This window comes from Prorops nasuta, unplaced genomic scaffold (genome assembly GCF_024137725.1).
Source record: "Prorops nasuta isolate Cenicafe-Biocafe unplaced genomic scaffold, Cenicafe_Pnas_1.2 PNAS00032, whole genome shotgun sequence".
Taxonomy (NCBI): domain Eukaryota; kingdom Metazoa; phylum Arthropoda; class Insecta; order Hymenoptera; family Bethylidae; genus Prorops; species Prorops nasuta.
Genome location: NW_027116829.1, coordinates 2,217,801 through 2,236,127, shown reverse-complemented (window position 1 = coordinate 2,236,127; position 18,327 = coordinate 2,217,801). Strand labels below are relative to the sequence as shown.

Below are 18,327 nucleotides of genomic sequence, written 5' to 3'. Positions count from 1 at the left end.
GTTTAAAACACTGAAAAATCGCAATGGGATATCGATATCAACTATAGCAATGTTTGCTTAATATATGATACTTATGGCAAAACTATTTAAGTGAAAAAGGTTATAAGAGACATATCACATCACATTAAAATCTGTGTTTATACTTATAAATGATTTAAATTCAGTTTACCGTGCAAGTTTGCAGAAATATTAATTGCTTTGATATAACGGATACTGGTAATAATAGAAATACTGTAGAAATGTTAAATGAATAATTCAAAGTCTAATAAAATTTTATCAAGGGGATTGAACGTATTGGTTGTACGTATAGCATAACTATTGAAAGGATCTAACTTGGAGTAGCAGAATATCAAACGATGAAGCTTTGGCGGGCTGAGCAGTGATAATCGACGCCTAACGGAAACGGCCGAAGAATGCCGAATGGAAGCTCGGTTCTCGTCAAATTTTACCAGGCGGCACCGGTGCGTCGCCTGTCGTCGTACTGTAGTGTGGTCGTCCCTGGTTTCCTCCAATCAAGGCTCGTCGCACTTGATAAACAGCTGCTGTTGCACCGCATTACCAGTCGCTGCCTATTCGGAGCCGCGGAACAAAATTTACTCTTCCCTAAACAACAAGCGAGGATTTCGTATTTTTCGTTGAAACGAAATAACAGAACTACCTATAACTTGCCTGAAGAAAACTTCAAAGCAGACGATATGGCATCGAGGGACCCAGCCTCCGAACAACTAAATGATTATAAGAAGAAAGTGAAGGTACCTATATTATCGGTTTCGGTACAATATACTCTCAGATTCACAAGCGTTTATCTACTTTCCAAATCTCAATATTCCGGCAAACACGCTCTACTAATATTCTCGAAGCTTATCTCCTATTCAACGCTCAATAATATTTACTCATCTTAATATTCTCTTCTAAGACAGCATTAACTTGTTGAATCTCTCTCTCGAGATAAAACATTTTCCAATCAGTGCTAAATTGCTTTTAGCCGCCTCTTAACTGATACAAGAATGCCTATTCGGAGCAATGCTATTGACAAAATAAAAACAATAAATGTTCAATCAATTAGCGGAAAAACACTTTTGATAACTTGATCATTTTTCCAATATTACCGAGATACAGTCTATTTTTGACAGAAGTGGTATGACTTACGGATTTTCAAGCAAAAATATTTATTCAAGCAGGAATTCAAGGAAAACAATTCTACTCACTGTTCATATAGCTAAGTTCAAAGTTCGCGGCGCCGAATACGACATATTCCATCGTTAAAAAACAAGTCCTTTTTCATCAATTCTCATAATTTAGTTAATGGTCGACTGTTTATTCATATTTTTTTTTTACGATAATATTAAATTTTATTCGTGACAGAGGTTGAATACCTTTCTATATATTATCATCGATCTAATTTTAATTAACACATGCGATTCAACATTTTTTAGGTGATTCTTCTTTCGACTGCTCCAATTTCAATCACTTACGATTTCCTGACGGATAATGAAAACACAATTAATAATTATAAACTTACCTTAGTTTATTTTAAGCTTTTAATTCATATCACGCTTTTTGTAAAGAGACTGAGCTAATAGTATACCTGTTTTAACAGATATAAATTTTCTAATGTTATGCACACAAATGATAACTGGCTAGACAGCTAACTGGAGCGAAGCGTTAAATGCCCAGCATAAACGGTGATAATTTGTAAGGATAGCTGTACCTATATTTCTAGCCTGCAATTCGCCATACAAATTTAAAGTGTATCTTATCATGGTGTGCTATAGGAAGTTGTTGCAAAACTAGCGAACTAATTACGCAACAGTGGGAAATCGCGCATTATGCCTTCTTGTATAATTGAATGAAAAGCAGACCTGATTCGAAAACAATGGCATTATAAAAGTAAATGCTGATCTGGGATGCAATTTCTCTTTGAGAACTCAAGTCGATAAGCACATTAACGATCGCGTGCAAGGTTAATCTTCTATATTTACACTCATTATCGATTCGTTTACCAACTAGCGAGAACGAAAAAAATATATATAAAATTGTCCTATAAAAAAACATTAGCCAGAATAATTTCGTGAAAGTTGAACAAAACTATTATGCAACATTTGTAAGATTCTATGTATATTATATGAGATATTTTTAGAAGAAAATGTTTTGATCCTAAAAAATCAATTTGCATTGGTAATTTAAATACAACAAGAGTCACCTTGTGCGAAGTGATTCCACGCAATGAATAATATACTAAGGCGATCGTTTGAAGTGGGAAAAATTATTCTTGCGCAATGCTGCGCTTTCAACACTACGGTTCGATGCATCATAGTAAATGGGTAGACAATTTAAGATCTTCGAAGTGATTGGCGTGTCTTAGAAAAGATTCTGACGTAAATTTGTGCCAGCAGAGGCAAATACTTGATCTATTTTAACGCGGAATAAGTTATATATCCAAAACATAAAACTTTATTAAAACCCTTGATTTAAACTACTTGATGCTCTCTCCTTAAGGTTTACTAAATCATCTGTAATATATCGTTCAATCTTTGAAATTATTTTACGAATATTAGAAAAACACTTATTCTATCAGGCAGTCTATCGTAGCTTGGATGAAAGTTTTAAACATTGTGGTTTGTTTTTATAAATGTGGTAGTTGGATTTTTACAGAGAGAGAGAGAGAGAGAGAGCAAGCGAATTGAATAATATTGGCGAAAACGGCAAGCCACGATCATAACAAAAAGTTAACTAGTTAACGTGTAAGATGGCGTGGGTAAAGGCAAAAGCAGCCGAGGTGAACTTCCATTGTTTCAAATACCAATGCAAAGTTATCTAAGCTGTTTGTTTTACATTTAACTTAAAAGTATTATAAAATTACTTCAAAAATAATTTTGATAACGTACGATAACAAAGATGTTATCGGATTATTTATAATGCGTGATTCAATATAAACAACCTATCTGTAGGTAAACTAAAGATATTAAGAGTTATATTATTTATTTATATTACTTACAGAATCAGGCACCAGTCCTCTTGACCGGAAATGGAGCACCTATTGCCGAAAAAAAAGCGAGCCTTACGGTGGGCCCGCGCGGACCCATGTTACTCCAAGATTTCGTTTATTTGGATGAAATGTCGCATTTTGGAAGGGAAAGAATTCCGGAACGTGTAGTTCATGCTAAAGGAGCAGGTACAATATTACTCTTATGGCTCATCATTTATTATTATTTATAATAGTGAAGATTGTCTTTATTCATAATGACAATGCATTTGGCCTTAGAAACGTATGTATATTAATTTGTTATAAATTTCAGGAGCATTTGGTTATTTCGAAGTAACAGACGACATCACAAGATATTGCAAAGCTAAAGTATTTTCTGCTATTGGAAAAAGGACTCCAATTGCTGTGAGATGCTCTACAGTGGGTGGTGAACAAGGTTCAGCCGACACTGTTAGGTATAAAGACATTCTTACTATAATTAACCTCTATTTCAAGAATTCATATAAAACCCTTGAGTTAGGAAATTTTTTTTTTAAAGGATATAATTAAGACGAATGAGAAACATTACTAGGATTTCTCATAGTGATTAGCAGTTTCTTTGCTAGCTATACAAGGGGAATCTATTTTAATGAGCCGTATTTTATTATTCAAAACAAAAAAATCCTATTATATTTCTTGGTAGTCCATAATGTTCTTTAAATAAGTTTCTCTAAAAAATAATATTTCCTAAACTGACCAAAGGAATTTGTTAAGTTGTCTTAAAAGACAATGGAACTTGTCTTTTTATGTTACATAATAAAATGATTTAACAAATTTCCCATGCTGGCCTTTAACAGTATTCTATTAATGGTGTAATGAATACTAAGAAAGGTATGATTGGAAAGAATAACTTTTTTTTTTCACTTTGTATAAAACTAACCTACTTAATACGACTCAGGGATCCCCGTGGCTTCGCAGTCAAGTTCTATACTGAAGAAGGAATTTGGGACTTGGTAGGCAATAACACTCCAATTTTCTTCATCAAGGATCCTCTCTTCTTTCCCAGCTTCATTCATACGCAAAAAAGAAATCCTGCAACACATTTAAAGGTATATCGATAAATCGTGTAATTTAATTATATTAGAAACTAAAGTTTTGCAAACTCATGTTATATACATGTGAGCAAAAATAGATGCATATTTATATTTGTATAGATTACATAGAAACACGCATAGCGATTACTAATCAAGTACTAAATTTTATGCAGGATTCTGATATGTTCTGGGACTTTATATCTCTAAGACCGGAAACAACACATCAAGTAATGTTTTTATTTGGCGATCGTGGCATTCCTGATGGCTACCGACACATGAATGGTTATGGATCTCACACATTTAAGCTAGTTAACGAGAACAATGACACGGTCTACTGTAAATTTCATTACAAAGTAAAATTACAATTGATATTCTTAAAATATACTTATAATGCAAAAAGTTTAGAATACTATATTAGATATATTTTTTAACAGACCGACCAAGGAATTAAGAACCTTTTGGCTGAAAAAGCTTCGGAGTTAAGTGCTTCGGATCCGGATTACTCAATCAGGGATCTTTACAACGCGATTGCTAGCGGTAGCCACCCCACTTGGACATTCTACATCCAAGTCATGACCGAAGACCAGGCTAGACGTTTCCGTTGGAATCCGTTCGACTTGACCAAGGTAATTTTACATGGTCACCAAGTACCGAGACACTGAATTAGATTGAATTTCTCGCTGACGAAGCTAAATCGAAGCTGTAATCTTCCACGAAGATAGCGTCGATGAGAATTAAGTTTGAAAGTCGTTTTATACGTACAGATCTGGCCGCACAAGGACTATCCATTGATCAGAGTGGGTAAGCTAGTATTGGACAGAAACCCAGAAAACTACTTTGCAGACGTTGAGCAAATGGCTTTTGATCCTGCTCACATGGTACCTGGTATTGAACCCAGCCCAGATAAAATGCTACAGGGACGTCTCTTCGCTTATGGCGACACTCACCGACATCGTCTTGGACCTAACCATCTTCAACTACCCGTTAACTGTCCCTATAAGGCAAGTGTCCGCGTTTAAAAATGCTCTTATAAAATTCTTACGTTTAAAACTCTGCGTTGAAATACTAAAATTAACTAGGTTATTGTGTTACTCAAAAGATTATTGCAACTTGAAGATTGAACGAATCAAGATTATAATATCAAAATCTAAAGTCTAATTAGATTATATAACAGGAAACAATAATATCGCGATCCGAGATAAAATTATGCAAACTATAATTCTCCGCGGAAAGATCTTATTGCGTAATTGATAAGTTTTGGAGATATAAAAGATATTGTGTATTATATCCAATTAATTCTTTAGGTGATGACGACTATGAATTATCAACGCGATGGTTTTATGCCACTCTTCAATCAAGGGGATGCACCAAATTATTATCCCAACAGTTTCTGTGGCCCTCGGGAATGCCCGGCAGTAAAATCTCCACCTTTCTGCGTTACTGGTGACGTAGATCGTTACGATCCAGAAAATGAAGATGATTTCGGACAGGCAGGCACATTCTGGAGGGAAGTGTTGGATGCCAACGCGCAAAATAGACTAGTGAATAATTTGGTCGATAGTTTGCGTAAAGCTTCTACGTTCATTGCTGAGAGAGCCGTGAAGAACTTCTCACAGGTTGATATTGACCTTGGCAAAAGACTTACGGATGGACTTCGCAAAGCGGGAGTTCCGATCAATGTTTCAGGAAAATCCGCTAATTTGTAAAAAAAGACACTCATTTTGTTTTGCACTGTTTCTACAAATTTTATCTTATAAGATCTATACGATGTAATTTTAATTTTACTTGTGTTGTCGTTTCATTATTGTGGGATATATTCAAATATTCTATTATTAAGCACTGATGTTTTCTTGATATCACTTTTAAGAAGAACACCATGTAAAAGCTTAGCCTATCAAGTGATTAAAATTATATTTTCAGCACACATAAGTTTGTACAATTTAACTTTTTTTACCCTAATTATTAATATTTAAAACTTCGTACGAAAATGTGAAAGATATCCGGTGTTATTTTTATTTATCGGTAAATCTTTTAAATTCGTGATTACATCTACATTTCATATCGCGTATTATCAGATTTTCAAAATTTAACAACTGTTTGTAATCTTTCGATCAACTTGAAGCATATATAACGAAGCTCTTATTAACCGAAACGCGTCAAAACTCTCTCGTTTTTCTTCGATTAATATTGTACGATCAAGAAACAAACAAATTTTAACATGAGGATCTACATGCTAGCTGCTATTCTTCTGCTAGCTGTTTCTGCCTACGCACTACCTTTTGATGGTAAAAATTCTACACCTACTTCTAATTTACCTCGTATACATATAATTAAAAATAAAACTATAAATATTATATAAAATATATAATTTTTAATTGAAAGTAATATATTACTGAACGAAAAGAAAAATATTTTTGTTTCTGATAATACTTTTGGTGCTTCTGTGATTATTTTACATCGAATTACATTTTTCAGAAGACAGTGGGGATGCTAAAGCCTCCATTAACGATTTAATTGTTTCCCTGCGACAGGTAGAACGTGCTGATAAATCAAGCGATTTGAATAAATGCGTTGTGTCTGACACGACTGAAATAGTGAATTCAGCTGGCTGCTCAGCATATTGTAAAGTTCAGCGTAGAAATAAAATTGGAGGAAAATGCATGTTCGGACACTGCGTATGTTTCATTATCATACATTAAGAATATAAATTATTTATTACTAATTGTAATACGAAACTGTCACATAAATCTGTAAAATATATCGTAATTTTGGTGCAAAGATTCCTTGTTTTGTACTCCTCTCTTTTTTTTTTATCAATCTACCGCATGAGATTTGCAAAGGATAGAATTAGAATAATGTGTTACAACAATTTATATTCTTTTCTAACAAGTTCGCGACGTTGCATATTTTTATTAATACTATTTTAAACTAACCATGTTCCATCGATGGATCACCACGTCACGAATGTGTAAAAAAGTAATCATATAAATGATACAATTCTCAGGTGCTTAATTGAACCGTTCACTGCCGAAATCGATTAACTCCACCAGTCACACAAAAATTTTAACGATACCGACGATTATTTTTTGACTATTTTTTCTTATTACTTTTATATACCGTTAGATGAAAGCTACATCTGTATTTGTGCATTCTACAATATATATTTGGTTGAATTTATGTTAAAAGGTAGGTTTTAAAAAAGAGTGTACATTATTTTATCGCATTTCTCAACTTCTTGTTTTACGGAGTTAATCAATTTATGCAACGAGTTACTCAGTTGTTCGTCACAAGGAGTAGTAATGGTAAAGGCGTAGATTGCTATACTAACACGAAGACGAGGACAATTTTAAAGAGGAGTATATATACTCTGAAGGAATGATTCTCGGATAGTAATGAGTAAACGAAACTAATCGATGGGATAGTTGTTATTTTACGGGAGATTTTAATTTCTGTTAATAAAAGAACCGTAAGAGCGAGCGCACGGATCAATCTAAATAACTTCTAGTAAACTTAACGTGAACTCAGTTATCAAGACATACGAAAAATCTGCTAATCCATAAAAAAATGCGATCAATTCCTTGACCCGTGTCCATATTTTGATTTTTATCTATTTCCGTTTATTAAAAAAGCAAGAAAACTAGATAAATATGTATCGCTACGTATTTATATTAATAACATAATAAAGTGTAGAAGCTGTTTTTTTTCTTCAAATTTTTACAACTTTTGAGGAATTATATTTTTTATTGAAAGAAAACTACAAGTCTAATTTTAGATAGAATATAAAGTATGAGCTATAATTATTATTACCGAGTTGACCAATGTCAGAACTAATTAATTGCGTTAAATTGTATGGTTGGTAATACAATCAATTTCAATTTTAATTTAATGTACAATTCACTTTCCTGCGAGAAGAATGTCATGTCTGCTGTATGACTTGAGTGCAATAACTGTTAGCTTGAGAGCTTGTCGAGTTATTATCGTGACGGCGAGTCAACAAAAACTGAGAGCCAGCATGGTGAAAGAAATATTGCTCAGTCAACGTCTTCCTCTTATCTTGGGAAACCCGAAGATCGACCATTGTCATGGAGAGAACGGGGAAATACCGAAGTATTTATACATATGGATCATGCGTAACACGTCCCGTTTGTACTTATCAATGTTATTTAGCCTATATAAAGAAGTTTCTACCGAGGAGGAGCATCACACACAATTCTTCAGTCTTTCCTGTCTGACTAAATTGCAAAGAAGCTTAAACATGAAGATCTACGTGGTAGCTGCTCTTCTCCTGGTAGCTGTTTCAGCCTACGCTCTCCCTATTGAAGGTATAAAAAAAACTAGTCTAAATTTCTATTAAAAACAAAATGTTATAGAGCAGATTCGCTTGAAATTTAACGATTTCTATATAACAATTGTTAGTCATAAGTTCTCAAATTGGTATTAAACGAATCGAGAGAGATTTTGGTTCGGCAGAAATACTGCTGAAACTCGTGTGATTATTTTGCATCGGTTTATATTTTTCAGAGGAAAACGCGGATTCGTACATTCCCCTTGATGATCTGGTTGTTCCTCAGCAAGAAGAAGTACGTGCTGATAGGCAGAGAAGGGTAACTTGCGACTTGCTTTCTTGGGGTGGCGTAGTGAATGACTCTGCCTGCGCTGCAAACTGTCTCAGCATGGGCAAAGCCGGAGGAAGATGCATTAACAGCGTCTGTACTTGTCGCAAGTAAGTGTAATATTTTCAAACTTTGCAATTTTCAAAGCTTGTTAAATAAATTTATTTGTATAATTAAAACACAAAATTGTGATATTTTTAGGACCAATATAAAGGATCTCTGGAACAAGCGTTTCGGTAAAAAACATTAAACTTCTGTGGTTGCAGGAGGAATCGATTTATTTATAAATAATTACAGTATCTAAAATTTTATCCGATTGTATTATAGTTACGAATGCTGAAAATAAAATTTAATTTATTCTACATAAAATGTACCTGTGTTGCGTGCAATATATATGACCGGGATTGGAACTGAAAAGCAATATGAACCGTAGTTTTTGGATCGAAAGAGCTTTGAAGATGATATTTTCAAGCCGCAATTATTGATATCCGAGAATCCGGTACGTGATTGCACCGAACAGCCTAGAAATGACGATGATGATTCTCTCTCCACCCTCTTGTATTTTTCAAGAACCCTTGTGCACTCTATATAGCCACTGACCATATACGCACTTCACCGTCTTTATAGCCACTTTCATTAAAAATTGGCCTCTCTCCCCTCAACCATTTCGACTACTAACATTCCAAATCACCGCACATTTTTATTTCAATTTCCTGCATCGAACGCTTCAATTACACTTTTAACCGAAAAAAAACCCTCCTATATATTGATTGTACGGAAATTGCGAGGACTATAATTGGATTCGCGCTTGTAAGAAAAATATTTTCTCTTACTTACAAGGATTATTGATCCGAGTGGCGCAGTCATTAAATCTGCCGAGTAGATTTATTACGAAATTGGGTTCCTGATTCATTTTCGTTGCAGACCAAGAAAAGGCATTCTGTGGTTATTATCTGGCAGCCTTGAAGACTAAACCGCACATAGTGCCTGTCACTTTGCGAAGATCATCGAAGCATTGCGAAATTTTCAGGCTCTCGCATACTGGACAGTCGAGGATTCGTTCAATGCAATTTTTATTGGCCACGCGTTTCAATAACCTTTTTTTTTTTTTTTTTAACATTACGGCATATAAGTAAGAATAATTTGACTGTGTCATTGGTATTAATCCTTTATCCATATATCATGATTACACAAAGTACAACATAATATAAATAAGTGCCAAAATTATTAAAAAGGTTCGTATATATATCGGTAATTAATTTGCCACGGAATTTTCACGTTCAAATTGAATCGTATTTGTTATCACTTGGTAGTTTTATTATTCTACTTAATTATAAAGAGCATTGGTAATAACTAATGCACGATTACTATATAATAAGGGGGACTTTTTGTTCCCCTCCCAACGAAACAATTTCTTTATTCTTACTTGGCAAAACTGATCGACGTATTGCGAAAGCTAAAAATCTACATTTATATTGACTACAGCTGTATCTAAACCTGTTCGTTGCTGCAAATAAGTATCTACCATCGCGCCACGAATAATAATGTCGCATATGGACAAATATTTTAAACGTGTCACATTATAACTAAAATAGCTGTGGGAAAAAGAAGCTAAAAGACAAAATTAATACCCACTATTTATATCCGAAGTATATAGTTTTTTCTAAAACACTCTTTTATATTATTATTAATTGCATTAACATTGCAATATATTTCGTAATTGCTTTATAAAGAAATTATAAAGTCATTAATAAAAAAAAAGTGGTTTACAGGACATCGAATTGACATCCTTTCGCTCTTACACCACAAGATCATTGAAGAATTACGAAATGGCAATGTAAATGCGTGTCCGAACAATGCAGAGGGAGATTCGTCCGATTTTTATGGTTTGAAGCCTGCGATGCTGCTTTCCCTCCCATCGCGAGAGTTGGCGTTAATGCACCGCATCAATCGGTCCTATAAAACCTTATGCTTTCAATTTAATCGACCGTGAAATCGTTGTTTGCTCGATTAATATCCCTGCCCATGCGCCTTTGCACAAATTTCATCATTTCCTGCTTTCAATTACTTCCTGAGATAATCAAAACGAAGTCAGTTGGTTATTTAACTTAAAAAAAAATAAAATTGTTCATAGCTAGATTCCATTTATTTAAGCTACCGTAAATGTCGCTGCGAGGTAAAATTACAATTAATTTTCTTATAATGTAAAGAAAGTCTACAATACTACATGTATATTTTTCTAACGATCGATCGAGGAATTAACAATCTTTTAGCTGAGAGAGCTCTGGAATTAAATGTTTCGGATCCGGATTATTCAATCGAGAATTTTTACAACGCGATTACGAACGATATTGACCCTGCTTGGATAAATAATGCAATTTTCATTGTTTTTAATTAATGGAATCTAATCTAAAACACACTCTTTCATTTACTACAATATTTATTCATCTTTGTAATTCTTATAGCAAACTAACGAATGCGTGTTATCCCTTTTTATCCTCCTTCTATTTACTGTTAAACTATCTGATACCGCGAATAATAAAGTTGTACATGTACACATTCTAATACAAGAGCGTTTTAATAGCATATAAAAAAATGATATTTTACTTGTACCGAAAAACTTATATACGCATTAACGAATTATACATGCAACTTTCAAACCATGGATGTTTTTTCATATACGTAATTAAACCTCACGTTCGCATAAAAAAATATTGTGAAAATCAATTATCGAGTTAAAATTTGTACCACAATTTTTAATAAAGATATTTTAAATTTTAATCAAAATGCTTTACATAGGTTATAATTATTATAAGATGCACGAGTAATATTATAGATAAAAACTTTTTTTTATGTGCGACTCGACCTTCATAATATTTTGAGACCGAGGCTATTTATGAGCGAATCAAAATGTCATAATAAACATTTAATCTTCGGAAGATCAACAAATATATTCGATCGTGTACCATTGACCTTCAACGCCTTCAATGGTGACGCATAAGAAAACACGCAAACTACAATCTTGCGTCAAGCAAATGTTTCGGTCGTTAGGTAATTATTCGATGAATTCAGCAAATGATTATTGTATGAAAGTTTAACTCACTCGTCGCTGCTTTGTCGTTGACTTGCTCTCCCCCCTCCTCTGAATTGTGCTGCGTTGTCCTGTCGTTCCGCTCAAATTGTAACCTGCAGCTCCTTTCCAATTGTTTATCATTGTTCCCAGCTGAAGGTCCTTCTGCTCCGATTGGCGGTTGCAACGTTTCTGTGTTTGTCAAGCCCTCGATGGATTTATCGCAGCACGATTATCGTGCAGTTTGATTGGCACTCGCCTACTCCCTTAATTACTATATAGTGTACGGCGGAGCGATCCGAAGGGTTGCGAATTAACCTTGACACTGATGAGGCACCTGACTGGCTCCGAAATTCAGCGAGCCTGGCCCCATCTCCACTCGTCTCAATCCTTAGCCAATATCACTCGAAAGCTGCCAAATAATAGAAATTTTCGAAATTTCTCAAATATTTAGCCCACAAACTGAAGGATCCAATCGGTTTAATGCTCCAGTAGTAATAATAATTCCTAATGACAGCTTCTCTCTGTAACAAAAACCAGCTGATAACAGATTAATTATCCGAATGTAATGGAAAGCGATAAAAGCTCGTGGAAGCAGATACCCACATTATTTTCCCACTCTACGAGGAAGATGATCGGTCTGTGCCAAACTTTTATAGCTTTTTAACGTCTATATTTAATCAATAAATTTCAAGAAAGAAATAGAGCAAGTAATAACAGTGGAATAAATTTAAACGAGAATTAAAATTATTCTTTCGTCGGGACATTGATAAAATTGGAATAAAAAAATTGTATCATTTTAAAAAGGTAATGTACGATATAATGTAAGGGATATTAGCGAGAGTAAATAAATTTAAAACATTTATCTTTGCATCGTATAACAATGGATTATAAATTCAATTGAAGAGTCGGGAGAGTATATCTCGAAAATCACGCTGCGGTATAAGTGATTTGGCCAAAGGTGTTCTAATACCGGAGTCGGTAGATAAATAGAAAATCAGATAGAGTTAGTAGAGTGGTAGGCAAAGCAACCAGGGGCTATCTATAGGTCACGAAGTAATCCGATTTTCCGTGCGTTAATTTTCACGACCAACTGAGCGTTCGCACTTTCAAGATTATACTCTTTCCGCCTTTTAACAGCTCCCACCCCATTCATCGTCCAATTAAAACTTGACACTCTAAATAAACATAAGTCGACGTTATTAAAACACCTCTCCTTGAGTAAACTTGACGCCACTCCATGAACAAGTATCTTAATTATCCTATTAACGTTAAAGACCTATTTTTTCCTCCTCGGCCAAGAAATAATTTATTCCTTTGACTGACTCTCAGTATCCTTACCGAAGGTTATTTATCAGGAAGATTATACCGCTTTATGACGTTCGCGAGAGGCTTTCTTGGGATAGGCAATTGTTGTGTTATTTATGAAGACTTTGCTTTGACAAATGTTTTCATCTGGCGATAATGGAGTTTATCGTGGAGCACACACAAGAAGAAACTAACTAATTTTCTTAACTCGTCTCATGGGCAGGTTGGAGGGTGAGGTTCTCAACTTCGAGGCACACATTAGCCACCTCTCGAGCGAGTTTCATGGTTAGGAGCTTTGGTAATTTCGTTTTTGAAGTTTAGCTATGGCAAGAAGGTGTCAAGAGCTCATTAGGGGTGCTATTAGGTGCACTGTTTAATCGAGTCTCGACGCATGAGCGGATTTACTACCCCACGTGGTTTGGGTCCTATGGGGATGGATATCCCTTTGCCACGTGCTCCTTCGTACACACGACACTATATGTGTGTACTCTGCTTACGAGTTATACTCATTCTCGCTGCTTAGCCCGATCGATCAAATCATCCCTTCAATTTCTCCCCTATCACTGTTGATGGTTTCACGAAGAAAGAAATTTTACTGACCTCGATAACGAACAACGATGCGCTCGTTTTCAAGCTTCTGTAGAGATTCTTTAATTAAATTTAATTGCACAGCAATTTACAAAATCGATGTTACTTTCACCCTGAGTCAATAGATATATATATATATATTTATTTAATTATGTCTCGCCATTCTCGTGAATTTGGTTATTTGGGAATGTAGGGGTTAAATTGAGTACACGTGGCCACGCGTTACATTACAGGAGTATCCCAACGGGTTCGATCAATCAGCTGTTTCCACATTAGTGTTTCCCGCCACGTAATCCATATATCTCTGCCTCTGGTAACACTAGTCTTACCCGTATTTGACAACACGTGTGCCAAGATTGAAAAGTTAACTGATTACCAGGGATTCCATTTTGAGGATTCTCCCTGTGGCTATTACGAATTTTTCTAATCCATTTTAGATAATGAATCCAGAACGCGCGCCGGAAATTTCTAATACGAAATAAACCTGTTTAACTTTATATAGCCATTGACGGATTGATTAATTATCGCTTAAACCGATGCTTTATTCATCGATCAAGTATATACTACTACTTTAAAAAAAAGAGAAATAAATATAAAGGCGAGAGACACGCAGTGTCTTATTAATGTAAAAGTGTAAAATGACGTAATTTAACAAACACGCATAAATAACGCGTGGCAGCACGACGTAACACGAATATATATGCGAATAATAATAATAATTACAGCGAGTGCCGAAAATAAAAATAAGAGTAACCAGGGTACTAATTATTATGGTTGGAGCGCATTGTCGGTGAAAAATGACGGAATAAGTCAAACTTGCAGTAACTAACGAAAGTATAACGATGAAATATATGTCGGTATCGAGATCAGTTGAATAATAGAAGCGTGTATGGTACTCCATGCTGGCTTTTTCGATTTATCGACTCTATTACAATTTTTTGCTGCTAGACCACCCCCCCTCCCCTCTTCCCATTATACTTAATATCGCTTTATTCACTCATTTCTTCCAGCAATTATTGATATATCCAGGTAACATTATGATCGGTATTAAAGTCTCTTCGTTAATTATAAAATTCCCGATAAGTCTAACTAGCTGTGGATAGAGGAATCGATAAAAATACAAAAAAAGTGCTTTGAAAAAACAGCGATGGCGAATGGGAGAGTACGAACGTCGAATATAACTACACCGTATTTACTGTATATATATATAGATATATATATATACATCTAGGTATGTAAAGGATAGTCTCTCTGGCGCGGTAGCTGGAGAAGGTACATACGTATCCGGTATCGTTTTTCTGACGCTCGAGTGGGGATTTCTCGCGCGGTAATTCTTTTAAATCAAGCAGCGATTTGCTTCGGTACCACCCACGAACTTCAAGTCGATCGATTTTTCCGTATCCGGGAGGAGGTTGGAATAAGAGTGAATGAATGAAGAGGGGAAGAGAGAGAGAGAGAGAGAGAGAGAGAGTGAAAGAGTAGGGGGGAGGGGGTGGGGGTGGATGAAAAAAAAAGATAAAAATGGAGAAAAAGGGGAGAGAGATGGAAAAAAGAATCGGTCTTGCGGAAACGAGATCGCGAGGTAAAAGGGTTTTCAGGGGGTTGGGGAGGGAGTGGAAGGGGGTGGAAGGTGCTTGAAAGGGGTGGTTGAAGTAGAAAAAGGATGGTAGCAAAGAGACGCAGACGCATTGTGGCTGGTTTTCAACTACCTATCTGTGGCGAAAAGCTTACCTCTCGTCGCTACCCTTTGCTACCCCTTACCTCCCTCTCTCCATTTCCTCTCTTCGCCCCTGCACAATCTCCGCCTTCCCTGTCGTCCCCAGTCCCCCTTTCGCAGCACACTTTTTTCCCATTCGGGTTCTTTTGGTCTGCGCACGGCGCGGAATACAAATTTCAGTGCGCCGGCCGCCATCAGCGAGCGCTTTGAATGTAACTAATTAGCAACTACGTTCAGCGTGACGTAATAAGCAGACGTTCTCTGGAATCGAGCTTTGCGCTCTCCTCTCGTTATCGTTTTATTTCGAGCTCTCTCCTAGCTCCCCTGTACCGAAAACGAGCATCCCTCCACCCGACGCAACGCCTACTTCGGCCATGCAAAAAGAATTTGATATCGCGCGCAGCCAGCGCTATAGAAAAGACCCCTATAGAAAAACCGAATGAAAGTCGTCCTTCCGGTTTTTTCCACCAATGGAAATTTTGGCAATTTTCCTACAAATATTTCCCTCTGCACATATACATCTGTTTTCCTAAAAATTTCATCTTTTCATATAGAACTGTACCTCGCCATTTTTTATTCTATATATTATACCATATCTATATATATAAAGTGGAGTGATTATATATCGTTTGATTTATGGCGAAATTTTTACCATTCTTTCGCACTATATTTTACAAATCTCCGCGGAAGATCCGTAGTGGCGTTTATTCGTACTTTAAGACGATGGAGGAGAGACTATATTTGATTACAGTTGTTCTAAGAGGGTTTAAAAAGTGCAGTAGGGCGTTTTACTGAAATTCCAGGAGAAGATGGGAAATCTCGAAAAAGAGATGTAATAGAAAAGGGTCTCCCTATATATATATATATATATATATATATATATATATATATAGGAAAAGAGTGCATAGTAGGGAACGATGAGATAGAGAAGCGAGCGTCCTCCCTCTAATTAAAATCCACTGCGATCCGCTTACCCTGTCTCTCCACGGATGACTATCTACCTTCAGGGATTAACAACAATCTCACGACCATTACGAGGCGCCGGTTTTAAGCCAACGACGCCGACGCCATCTCCAACACACTGACCATGCAACCACCACCCTCCCTTCGCACAGTCCCCAGCGTAGTAATTGCGTTGCATATTTTCCTTAATTCTATGCAAATTTCCATCGGCCTTAAGCGACATGCTTCGACAAATTTAACAACACCGATCAATCCAGATTTAATAGCCGCTTCTTCTTTCTTTCTCCGTAATTTTATTCGACCGTCTATATACGACACGGAATTTCACGCTCATTCGATCGCAATGTCGAGCATTAAAAAGTTAAATTCAAATCTTCGCTGTAACATTAGCAGATATTACAGTGTAGTTGAGTTTCAGTCTCGTTGATTACATGATTGGCCTTTGAGGTTCGGGCAGAAATAATTAATTTCTTGGAATAAAAAATTGCTTCGATAACGTAACGTTGGTTGTACATGTAAAGATGAAGAATATAAAGTACTCGATCGAAAGCATACAAAGAACTAGAGTTTGACGCAGGAACATGAACTTTCCCTGGAAATATCTCTAGTTCGCGATATACGAATGATATTTATGAAGAATTTCCTGCAAGTGATCTAACGAATTACTGTATGCTGAGGAATCAGTATGGTGGATTAAAGGTAAATCGAGTCTTTGTTAATAAAGAGATAGAAACGAGTCTCCCCGATTACCTGCATGTGTTGACGCTTGTAGATGGAGAGGGAGATGCAAGGGGGGGGGGGGGTGTTTACGCAATAAGTAGAAAAGGCGGACAGTGGTCAGCCCGGTATTTTGTTTACCATTCTTCTTCCAAAGTTACCGAGCTTCCTCACCTTATCCGACTGTCGCGAGTCTTGCCAAGTTATAACTCGGCGACTCGCGCTCTGCAAGAAAGCGTTCGAATTATAGTTACGCGATCGCCTTTTACGATCGTCTCGGCGGCGCACTTAAAAGATTCCACACCGGAGCAGTAATCGATGCCATAACTGAGGCTCCGCTGCATTCGAACAGGCTTTCCCAGCCGGAAGAGCATTCGCCAATGTAAAACACGCTTCAAGGACCCAGTTCTTGTGTCAACCAGTCAAGGAATTTCCCTCGCTTAACTAGCTTAATTAACATTAAATATTCCCCCTCATATCATTAAACATTCCTAGAAATTTTAATGTCGAAATATACTGCAATTAGCTTCCTTTAATAAAACAGAGGCATTCTTCTTGGTTAAATAAAGGGGTATTCGCTAATTATACACAGAGCTCCCGTAGACGGCAGAAATTAGTTTGAAAAATGCAATTATTAGTTTGCGAGAATATCAAAAGTGTTTTGTGTGACGCAATATATGTAAATAAAGGCTGAAAACAGATTTTTGCGAATTTTTACTAAAATCTGTGCAAAAAGTTGTTGGAATCTCACATGGGGGAGAAGAGTGAGGAGCCAATATGGTGGATCGATACAACCAAGTTTTTCGAGCCTAAAAAAATAGGTAATCCAACAATCCTCTATTAATTTAATTGCTCGTTTTTCTGATTCTTTAGAGTCGAATACTCATTTGGTCGATAATACTTTTTTTTTTACATATTTCGATATATTTTTCCCTCGAATAAATTTCCATCAAAATTTCTCATTAAACTTGCATGTTTTACTTTTACTATTAAAAAAAAAAAAAAAAAAAAAAAAAAAGAAAATGGAATGGCTCTCCATTTCCCACCGAGAATTTTGCAAATGTATCGACCATATTGGTCCTCTCCCCTCTACCATGTGAGATACCGATAGAGAAAGAGAGAGGTGGCGCGAATGTTCTTGGTGTTGAAAAGATTGGATTTTAAAAAGGCTGTTAAAAAGAAACGAGTCTGTTACTGCCGGACGTTATTACTACTGGGGCTGAGTGGACCAAGTTAAGTATTGGAAACTCGTTACGGAATATGATGATCCGAATGTCCCGGGGCCATGTATT

The 18,327-nt window shown here is 36.0% G+C and overlaps 2 protein-coding genes across 2 annotated transcripts; both read left to right on the top strand.

The window, feature by feature from the left end:
• The first annotated feature begins 398 nt into the window (after positions 1–398).
• Positions 399–6,825, top strand: Cat (Catalase). Its single transcript, XM_066743138.1, has 8 exons — positions 399–752; positions 3,001–3,175; positions 3,300–3,441; positions 3,924–4,074; positions 4,233–4,412; positions 4,494–4,685; positions 4,824–5,060; positions 5,364–6,825. The coding sequence occupies exons 1-8, from the start codon at positions 414–416 to the stop codon at positions 5,763–5,765; spliced, it is 1,818 nt and encodes a 605-aa protein (XP_066599235.1). The 5' UTR covers positions 399–413; the 3' UTR covers positions 5,766–6,825.
• A 1,439-nt stretch (positions 6,826–8,264) lies between these two features.
• On the top strand, positions 8,265–9,028 carry Def (Defensin). The gene is made up of 3 exons (XM_066743185.1): positions 8,265–8,381; positions 8,581–8,782; positions 8,874–9,028. The coding sequence occupies exons 1-3, from the start codon at positions 8,315–8,317 to the stop codon at positions 8,920–8,922; spliced, it is 318 nt and encodes a 105-aa protein (XP_066599282.1). The 5' UTR covers positions 8,265–8,314; the 3' UTR covers positions 8,923–9,028.
• Positions 9,029–18,327: the final 9,299 nt, after the last annotated feature.

What these genes read in the sequence shown, in the direction of transcription:
- Cat (XM_066743138.1), top strand. Translation starts at nt 414, where the DNA reads ATGCCGAATGGAAGCTCGGTTCTCGTCAAATTTTACCAGGCGGCACCG. An exon ending in ATTATAAGAAGAAAGTGAAG is followed by an intron (nt 753 to 3,000) that starts GTACCTATATTA and finishes TATTACTTACAG; the next exon opens with AATCAGGCACCAGTCCTCTT. An exon ending in CCGTTAACTGTCCCTATAAG is followed by an intron (nt 5,061 to 5,363) that starts GCAAGTGTCCGC and finishes TTAATTCTTTAG; the next exon opens with GTGATGACGACTATGAATTA.
- Def (XM_066743185.1), top strand. Translation starts at nt 8,315, where the DNA reads ATGAAGATCTACGTGGTAGCTGCTCTTCTCCTGGTAGCTGTTTCAGCC. An exon ending in CTACGCTCTCCCTATTGAAG is followed by an intron (nt 8,382 to 8,580) that starts GTATAAAAAAAA and finishes TATATTTTTCAG; the next exon opens with AGGAAAACGCGGATTCGTAC. An exon ending in AGCGTCTGTACTTGTCGCAA is followed by an intron (nt 8,783 to 8,873) that starts GTAAGTGTAATA and finishes TGATATTTTTAG; the next exon opens with GACCAATATAAAGGATCTCT.